The sequence below is a fragment of the Octopus bimaculoides genome, chromosome 1 (genome assembly GCF_001194135.2).
Source record: "Octopus bimaculoides isolate UCB-OBI-ISO-001 chromosome 1, ASM119413v2, whole genome shotgun sequence".
NCBI lineage: Eukaryota > Metazoa > Mollusca > Cephalopoda > Octopoda > Octopodidae > Octopus > Octopus bimaculoides.
In genome coordinates this window covers 166,680,546-166,691,592 of record NC_068981.1, presented here as the reverse complement: position 1 = coordinate 166,691,592, position 11,047 = coordinate 166,680,546, and the positions used below count along the sequence as shown (strand labels likewise).

The 11,047-nt window shown below is 32.6% G+C and overlaps 1 protein-coding gene across 5 annotated transcripts in view; it reads right to left on the bottom strand.

The window, feature by feature from the left end:
• The window catches only part of LOC106869314 (mucin-5AC), a 157,974-nt gene that overhangs the window by 26,156 nt on the left and 120,771 nt on the right, over positions 1 to 11,047 (bottom strand). For all 5 annotated transcript variants that reach the window (XM_014915004.2, XM_014915002.2, XM_014915003.2 and 2 more), the window contains one exon: positions 4,244 to 4,378. In XM_014915004.2, the coding sequence (XP_014770490.1) occupies positions 4,244 to 4,378 (135 nt within the window). The remainder of the gene's footprint in view (positions 1 to 4,243; positions 4,379 to 11,047) is intronic.

Genomic DNA, 11,047 nt, shown 5'->3' with positions numbered 1-11,047 from the left:
ATTCTTTTATTTGTTTCAGTTATTTGACTGCTGCCATGATGGAGCACTGCCCTAAAGGTTTTTTTTTTAGTTGAACAAACTGACGTCCAGACTGGACTTATTTTTTAAGCCTAGTGCTTCTTCGATCAGTCTGTTTTACCAGACTGCTAAGTCATGTAAACACACCAAACACTGGTTATCAAGCAGAGATAGGGGGACAAACACTGGCACACACACACACACACACATAAGTACGATGGGCTTCTTTCAGTTTCTGTCTACCAAATCCACTCACAAGGCTTTGGTTGGCCCAAGGCAATAGTAGAAGACACTTGCCATGCAGTGCCATGTAGTGGGATTGAACCTGGAACCATGTGGTTTGGAAGCAAGCTTCTTACCACACAGCCATGCCTGCATCTCTCTGTCTCTATATACATACATATATATGTATATATAATATTATCATCATCATTTTACATTTAAAAACCAAATTGTTAAATTGCTGAGTAGGTAAATTTGTTAAAAGTTATTTCTTTCATGAAGCTGAGATGCTCATAATTCTGGTATTCAAACTCTTCTATAAGTTTTGTAGTATGAAAGTGGAATGAAAGAAATCGCACAGGGTTAAGAAATAGTGGTATTACACTGGTAGCTTTATTGACAAAAGCAAGCTGATACCTGTTCTAAACAGCTACATGAAGTAAGGCCCCTACAATAATGTAACTTGCTCTAAGACAAAATAAAAAACCAGCAGAAGGTACAAATTATGGAACAAACTAAGCTGAGGATCCAATATTCTGGACATTTGGCTATTTTACTCTGCAAAAATTTTGTTTAAAATTTTGAAAGGTGGGAAGTATAATTATTATACAGTGACATAAGTGCAGGTATGGCTGTGTGGTTAAGAAACTCACTTTGCAATGGTATGATTTGGGGTTCTGTCCCACCGCAATGCACCTTGGGCAGTGTCTTTTATGATAGGCTGGTATCCCTGGGTTAACTATGGTGTTGTGAGAGAATTTGATACACAGAAACTGCGGAAACTCATCATACATACATATAGGTATGTGTGTGTGTGTCTCAATCTCCATTGCTTGACAACTGGAATTGGTTTGCTTATGTTCCTGTAACTTAATTTATGTTCCCAGTGAGGGGCACCACTGAAGGGTTTTTAGCTGAACTAGCTGCAGTTTATTATCTATCTCTTGGACTGACCGCAGTTCAAATAATAGATAATAGATATTCAGGCTCATCTTGGTTGTTATAGTCACAACATTTTGTCTGTTGTACCTACTGACCATCTTTAGATACTTGTCATATTCCCTTACATTCTTGGAATTTAAAACCAAACTATTTTGTTAAATCTACAAGGATAATTTCTTCTTACTCCATTGTCAATATAAAAATATTTTCCTATTAATTATTCTTGTGACACAAATATTGCACAATGCCTACCAGTTAAACTATGTTTATACTTACTATAGTGGAGGCGCAGTGGCCCAGTGGTTAGGACAGCGGACTTGCGGTCATATGATCGCGGTTTCGAGTCCCAGACCGGGCGTTATGAGTGTTTATTGAGCGAAAACACCTAAAGCTCCACAAGGCTCTGGCAGGGGATGGTGGCGAACCCTGCTGTACTCTTTCACCACAACTTTCTCTCATTCTTACTTCCTGTTTCTGTTGTACCTGTATTTCAAAGGGCCAGCCTTGTCACACTGTGTCACGCTGAATATCCCCGAGAACTACATTAAGAGTACCTGTGTCTGTGGAGTGCTCACCCACTTGCACGTTAATTTCATGAGCAGGCTGTTCTGTTGATCGGATCAAGTGGAACCCTCAACGTCATAAGCGACGGAGTGCCAACAACAAATACTTACTATCCTTAGTACTGTACTACAATGGCACAGTGGATATAAGCATTGAATAACTATGAATTATAATAGTTTAGCTAGTGGGCATGAGTTGAATATTTGGATCAGTCAAACAATATATACTCTGGGTCAGGCAATATGAATATATACTACCAAATATGACAGGCATGTGAAAAGAGTTAGAAAGTATGAAAGCTGAAATATTGTGACTAACAACAGGCGCAGGAGTGGCTGTGTGGTAAGTAGCTTGCTTACCAACCACATGGTTCCGGGTTCAGTCCCACTGCGTGGCACCTTGGGCAAGTGTCTTCTACTATAGTCTCGGGCCGACCAAAGCCATGTGAGTGGATTTGGTAGACAGAAACTGAAAGAAGACCGTCGTATATATGTATATATATATGTGTGTGTGTTTGAGCGTCTGTGTTTGTCCCTCCAACATCGCTTGACAACCGATGCTGGTGTGTTTATGTCCCCATAACTTAGCGGTTCGGCAAAAGAGACTGATAGAATAAGTACTAGGCTTACAAAGAATAAGTCCTGGGGTCGATTTGCTCGACTAAAGGCGGTGCTCCAGCATGGCCGCAGTCAAATGACTGAAAAAGGTAAAAGAGTAAAAGAGAGAGTAAAGAGTATCAACCAAGATGAGAGGACACTTGTTTGAATGTGTCAGTGTACAATATTGCTTCAGAAAGTTTCTTTTGAAATCCTCATAAGTTAACGCTACTAATCCCAATACATAGCATTTCGGAAATTTAATCCACATTATCACTGTAAGAGTGGTGGATTGGCAGAAATGTGACAACACTGTCCCTATTAATTATACTTTGCTGTATTTGGCTATATCTTTTATGATCTTGAGTTCAAATTCCATTAAGGTCAACTGATTTGGTAAAATAAAAAGTTTTTTTTTTAGGGGTTGATTTAATCAATAATACTCCACTCTACCCAACAATGTGTCTAGCTTTGTGCCAATATTAGAAATAATTAGGAGTTATAGCTATATTTGTTTTACCTAAAGGGTGCATATCTAACATCTTGAAGAGAATATGAACTAGCCTACAAAATTTTGGAAGAATAAACAAATAAGAAAAAAAGAAATAAATGAGGAGAAAGTACATAAAATAATGTTTCGTATATAGGACTAATTTTTGAGAATTAAGGTAGAACTGATCCATGTGTATTTTAAAACTAGATATAAATACATTTTTTTCTAGTTTAAATGAAAGAAATTAAAAAATGTCTGATGCGTGCATCTATTACATGAACTTTACAAGTGAAAGTGGAATGGTTTTTGATGCAGCAATGAATATCTTTCTTGCCACAAACCACTCAAATGTGAAGGAGAAGAACTTATTTTTGCTACTTATGCAAACTGATGAACCTTGTTCAGGACTACAGGACAATAGCGCAATAATAAGGTTTGAACCCATGATGATGTGGTCTGCAATTCAGCACCTTAACTGCACAGCCATTATGCTATTGTTTATACTTATGATGCACTTATGACTATATATATATATATATATATATATATATATATATATATAAATGTGTATATATATACCTACTGATTAACAGAAGGAAATAAAAAATTACATCTTAAATAAATTAAGGGGAAATATTAAAAAAAAAATTGATTATTATAACTATAAAAATTGTGTATGATATGTGTTTGTGTGTATGTCTGTGTGTGTGCATGCATGGTGTTGTATAAATACAAAACCTTTCTGATATTTTACTCAATATCAAATTTAAGAATTTGCTACAAATTACTTAACAGTCTAGTTCTGATGGAAAGCAAAATGATTTTCTACACCATTTTTAAATGTTTTGATAGGATAAATGTTTGATTAAAATCGTTAATTTTTAATATGAAAAAAAAAAAAAATCTTTAAAGGGAGACAATCATGGAGATATTGTAGTTCCTTTTCAAAATGTTATTTACTTAGTAGCAATTTGCTCATTTGCAACAAAATACATTTGAAATATCATAGACTTTCAAAGGCGTTTTAATAAAAACAGTTAAATAAATACATTTTTGTATCAAATTCCAATTATTTTCAGTATAAGAAGGGTAAAAATACAGTCAAATACAATAGCCTGAAAGCCTTTAAAATTTCAAATTTTAACAAATGGAAAGCAGTTGTTAATTTATAATGTTATATATGTAAAATTATGTAGTATCTTAAAATGCAATCCTTTTCTCTGATATTCACATTTAATTTTTTCATTCTGAAATACTATAGCAAAATATGGTGCCTCCCCTTAAAGCAGAATTAGTATTTGATGTATTAAAATGTAGACACACATGCACTCAAAGGTATAAACTGTGAGTGTATGTGCGAAGAGTTTCTAGATGCTTGCTTCTGTTCAGTGAAGTTGAAATAACATACCTTGTAACTTGTTTGGCCCTGGCCTGTGATGTGGGAAGTTTTGAAGGGTAGTCATTTATCACCGAAGGCATGTTGGATATCCTTTCAGGGCTGTCTTCATCCACTGGAGATTTGCAAGAAATGGCATCACGTACACTTCAATAATAAAGAAATAGTAAACGAAATAAAATTCAGAAAAATAAATAAGACATTATTAAACAAAGTCAATATAGCATTAAGTATAATTATTAACAACATCAGCAACAATAATGAATAAAAGACAATTTTTGTTTGGCATTTCCTTTCAGGGATATCTCTGAAAACAAGACAATGTGTCAAGAAGGCTCCATGTTAACTAAATTAAGGTGTTGACTTAGCTCAAATCCCAATAATACAAATACTAGCATTGGTATTGTTCTGTAAATAGGGCCATTAAGAATATAGATAATCTTGATCAGGGTTATTATAATGTTACTATTATTTAATGTGAGCATGTATAGGTTTCCATACTTACAACTGGAACTGAATGGTACAACTGGAAGTAGTCTAGGTGACCATAGTAAGAGCACATATAGCAATGATATTTTGAACTGAGACTAAACAACTGAGTTGAATAAAGCTTGAAAAGTAGCCACCAAGATTTTCATTATCATTAGTCATTGGGAGTAAAGTGTGTTGACCATAAACATAATATAGCCTCAATGATAATAGTCTATGTAGAGTTGTTTGCTTGAACATGATGCAGATATCCCCTACATTTGTAATTCAGAAACTATTCTCATTTCTAAATGAGCAAATAAGTAAATTTCAATATCAAATGAAATTTGCTTTTAGTATCCAGCAGGTCAATACAACCAATTGCTCTATTATATTATTAACAATAAAAATGTGAAAAATACTGAAGAATTAATGGGCATGATTCTGGTGAATCAGATTCTAGGTGGAAGCTAATCCATTTCAGTAATACCAATGACATGATGCAAAGCAAAACAGTGTTTCTCTGGCTAGTAGACCATATGAACAGCAATGATATTAAATCACTCTCTCTCTCTCACTCTCTCCTTGTGTTTCTGTACATTTTTCAGTGGTTCTACACTTAATGTCAGCATACTATACTCTAGGTAGGTAGATTGGTACAACTGCAGTGTTTCCTTATGTCTCTTTACATTTCTGAGTTCAAATCTTACTGAAGCCAACTGTACCCTTCATCTTTCTTCAGTTAATATATTAAATACTTGTTATAACTATAGACTTCATCAAAATGTGACAATATACCAATGTTGGAAATTAATATGACTTGAATTAATGTATGGTAATAATTAAAAAAGGATTAAAGAAATGAAATGACAGAGCAGAGAATTAAATGCATAATTAAGTTTAATTTTGTCAATATGGCTTTGAGTTCAAATCTTGCTGTGATTGTTTTTATATTGATATACCGAAGTCAATTTGATCAATTATATAGCCTGTCACACAGTAAAAGGAAAAAGAAAATAATAATTAGCCAGTGGCAAATAAACATTTAATTTTGTTTCTTTTACTTCAAAGAATATTATTTAAAGAATTAACTTCTAAATATAATTAGCAATAAACATTTTCTTTATTTCATATATGCTAATACATTATTATTGAATATTAAATATTGCACATCAAAATGTAACATAGAAGTAACAAACACAAATCATTAGAATTAATTGTTCTAATTCTGGAAAATTTCAGTTATTTTAAAAATAATTAATAATATTTTAGCAATTATCTTAGAAATTCAAATATATAACCAATCAATATTATATTGATTTGAAAAAAACAAAACAAAACAAAAAATCCATTGTTTGGTTGTTTGCAAAGTAATTTTTCAATTGGCTTTGTACTGACTCAGGGAGTGGAGAAAATGAGTGCTGCAGCAATGAGGTCCTTTCAAAGGGAATGAGTGACATAAGCAAAGTGAAAAGGTTGCAAATGAGAATGGAAGACAGATTCTGGACTTGGTTTACTGCAAACTTAGCTTCTACTTTACAATGACATACTTTATATTATAGCAGATAACATTTGGAACTGCAAACATGTAGTAAACTATAGTTTTAGACTATATATATATATATATATATATATATATATATATATATATGCCAGTACTTAGTTAACAAGTTCAAACTTCAGGTTTCATCTTATATATCAATATATACAGTGACATAAAAGCTAACATGCAAACTGCTATAATACAGATAGGGAAATATTCAAAAAGCATAATGAGTGCTTGAAACATAGGATACTCATGCCTATTGAATAAAGAATGTTAAAAAAGATCACATTTAATTATCTACACACACGCACACACACACATACATACATATATGCGTATATACATGTATAACTGGGTTATCATGCATTATATGGTATATATAACATAGTTCACAAGATAAAACTTCATATGATGTCAACTGAATTACATGAATCAGAAATACAGAAGATACTTAGCTCACAGAAAAGCAATACAACTTTTACAACAATTAACATATGAGAACTACAGCAGTAGAAAGTTCGAATGTACAAAACCAAATGCTATATTTCAGTTGAATCTAAACTTACAAACAACTAAATAACAAAACAGTTTTCTTACGTAATCTTACATTACATATTTCTTTTGTTCAAAGTCTGTTATTCCATATTGGCATGTGTTGGACAGAGACTTATTAAGACAATATTCTATAATATAGAATATTGTTTTTTTTTTTAAGTAAGGGACTTCCTTTTTATTCCACTGGTTTTTGAAAGTGCAGAGCTACATGATATATTATTTATAGGGAATGTAAACATGAGATCACTGCTTTGCTCAGGTGATGTCATATAAATATAGGAGAATTTAAGTAGTCATGCTTGCATGTGCACACACACACACACAACAGGCTTCCACACACTCACGTAACAGGCTTCCATACAGTTTCCTTTTACTGATTTCACTCTAAAGGCTTTGGCTTGGCTGAAGATATAGTAGATGACTCTCACTTTCTGAAGATGCCAAAACTATGTGATAAAAAAGCTCATTAAATCTATAGGTTTATGTTTTTATGCAAATCTTCAAAACATTTTACTACATAAGAAAACAAGTAATAAAAATTTTGTAGAGAACCTTAAAAATGCTTTAAGTGTTCACCTTGTTAAAAATTTTAAGCATTTACTTCATTTAAAAGAAAAGAAGATCAGAGATTTTCTGTCTATTAGATATAAAAATATTTAAATTGAGAAGAATTTACTCTCGGAAAAAGATTGAGAATATATTTGAATATCTTTAACTAATGATTACATTGAACTCTAAAACAATGAAAAGAGTTTCTGAAGAATAAAAACCTCCACTAACAAACAAGAACATACAACCAGTAGTTAAGAAACTAGTCTCTTCTAGGTTTATATTCTTAGGAAATTTGATAGTCAGTCCTGGTAGCTGAGACATGTAAATTGTGTTCAGTTTAGTAACAACACAACAAAATACCTACAACTTATGTGAACTCTTAATCCAGGAGTTAGCAATACCATATCTCACCTACTTTATTTTTCTTGTAGTCAAATTTTGAACACCTGACAATTTACGAAGAATTTCATATCAAATGATTGCTATTTGTTTAGTAGTGGCTTCAATTGTTCTCTAAGGGAATATTGTGTAATTTCCTTTAAAATTGGTAGCAACTACATATTTAACTTGCTCTTGTTATATGAAGAAGGGCTCCAAAACATCTTGGAATGGTAAGAAACAATCACTGCCTATCTCAAAGACACAATTCTGTACTGTCCTCTCATGATCAGCACAGATAAAACTACAAACTTCCTGAAAATGCTAACTCTCCCAAATTCTGATTATCTCTTTTATCAACACCTGACAAGGTACAGTTGTTACATATACAAATATCATTGATTGCATCTCTCCCAAAAGCCTGATGAATGGCAAAAAGTCACTTGTATAGATGCTACAATCACTATTTCACAGATGTATTATTTCTTCTCTCTGCTATTGTTACTGCAACTATTTTAGCTCCATTGAATAAACAATCTGTTACCATCTCTAGTCAAACCTATCTGATTCACTTGTCTCTCTGCAGTCATTTCTGCTATTTCTCATCCACTGCACCAAACACTTCCCCGATTCTTTTCTCTCCAGAGCTGCAGCCATTTGAATCTCTCTGTATATCTACATTTTCCATACAGGCACCAAGTAAAATATCAACAGTATCAATCACACCAGTCTCAAAGGGTTGGTAAGGCCAAGAAAACAGGCTCTCTTCAGAGCTAAATAACAGTAATAATGTTAAAAAAATAAACTTGATCCACAACAGAAGTAAACCTGATAGTGGCTAGTTACCTTTCTTCACTCTTACACCTAGGCAATGTATCACTTACCTGTTTACCTGTTTTTTTATCTATTTGATTAGAATTAGACAGATAAATGGCAAAATTATTCTAAAAAATTACACCCACCTTTCATAAAATGTGATCGATTGCTTTTCAACTGGTTCTTGTAAGCTATAAAATAGTATCCTGTGTTTCATAGGTATTGTTTTATTATTTACTTTACTCTGCAGACATCAACTGCTTAAGGCAACATGACAATCTTTGCCATGTTTTGGTCCAACTTAATTTTATTTGTTAGGCCTAATCTTCTAATACCTAATCAAACATTCTTTTTATAAGTTTTACTTTCTTCTACTTATAACTCCTGTACTTTCATATATTAACATATATTTTTTCAATCAGGAATCATCATGAATTTAAATTTATGACTGCTATCTGGTTGTTTCAGGTTAGCTGTTTTTCATTTTATTTCTTAAAATTTTCTACAGCAATTTCTAGGACATGCCAAATGCAAGATGGTCAAATAGGGCCATTTGGTAATATCAACATCATCGTTTAACGTCTGCCTTCCATGCTAGCATGGGTTGGACAGTTTGACTGAGGACTGGCGAACCAGATGGCTGCACCAGGCTCCAATCTGAATATATGGAAAAACATTACAGTATCACCATCAATCCTAAAACTCATTGAATGCTTAAGGCTATTTTTATCGATAAGTGTATTAAACACCTCATAGTTATGCATGTACACACAACTGTATCTACCACTTATAACAAAGTTGTTTTCTGTAATTTGGTATCTTTTTAAAAAGTAGTGACAGCACTTCACCACAGTAAATACTATGGTTGCTATCTGTAATTGATGCTGCACATAAGTCATGGGTTCAAATCTAGACATTTCAATTTCTTTCTAGACAGAACATTTTATTCTGCAATGCCTTAGTTCATCTGACTGTCAGAAATAGGTACTAGATTTTCTGAGCATGTTACTTATGATAGATTTGCATACTATCTAAGCTAAGGTTTATTGTCATGAAGACAAAGCTAAGCAGTGACCTTTCAAATATTCCTGGCAGTTTAGTGTCATTGACATTTCTATATTTACTTCTGATGCAAGCACAATATAATCTATCATAGGAAGAGACTATTCCTTTATTACCAATTAAGATAGAAGTCACATAAACTTGTTTACTTGTATATCATTATATACACTATCATATCACAAATTTCATCATTCAGATTACTTAATTCATCTGAGAAATCAACTATAACTTCAAAACACATACATTACAGACAATTTCTAGGCAAACAATGTTAGCTCCATATATGTAAGTCTATAGTGTCTAACACTCTTCACTGTCAGATTGTGTATTCTGCATGTGTGTAACTTCAACACCTAACCCTAAAGGCAAAGTGTTCTGCAATAACATTGAGATGCTAACAATTTCCTATCTATTTTAATATATTTTCAAGTGTTTATCTTCTCCACCAATATTAAAAAAAATAGTGCTGAATGTTGAGGTCATTTATGGTAATGCATGTAAAAAAAAAATTTGAAAAGTTTAAGGATGAATTTTCCAATCTCTGGATGAGCATGACTGACCATATTTGATCTAATGTAATAATTTAAGTCAGCCCTAATTCTATAGCAAGTGTAATGAATGTATGTTCATTAAACAATGTTTAATTTTAAAGATTATCCTTTTTGTTTGGAGTCAACCAAATAATGTGGAAAAATTAGAATTTAAAATTTTCTTACAACTTTTTCTTTCTTATCTTCATTTCACTAACAGAATAATTTTCATCTCTAGAAGTTCAAATGTAAAAATTATTTGATTTTAGAATCACAGATTCACCAAATTAAATAACTCTTGAAATTTAAATACTTAATCCTTAATTCTACCACAAAGGACAAAATATTTAAAATGGACTTGTGTTAGAAAATAATGAAGTAATTTATTGGGTGATCCTAGAAATAATGCAGTTTTATTATACTTCTTTTATTTTACAAAATTAAGATAAACAAAGTTCTTCTTTAATCTAAAAAAATACTCTCCTTCATTTTCTACAATGCTCATCCATCTACCTGGTAGACTTGCAAGGCCCCTCTTCCAAAATTCACTTGTCCATGACAAAAAATACTCCTCCAGTACTGTTCTGACCTCGTCTACAGAATTCATATTTTTTCCATCCAAATGATTTTGAAGACTGTGCAATAAATGATAATCAGATGGGGCAATGTCCATCGAATATGGTGGGTGGGGCTTTGTTTCCCATTCAATCTACTCTAGTCTTTGGAATGTCATCCTCGTTGTATGTAGCCGAGCATTATCCTGATGAAAGAACACCTTTCATAAAGAAAAAAACAAAATTGGTCATTTTCCTTCTAGGGCTGACTCAAGCTGCTTGCAGTAGATCTCCTTTGTTATTGTTTGGTTTGGGTTTAAAAGTTCAAAGTGGACTAATCCTTTCATATCCCACC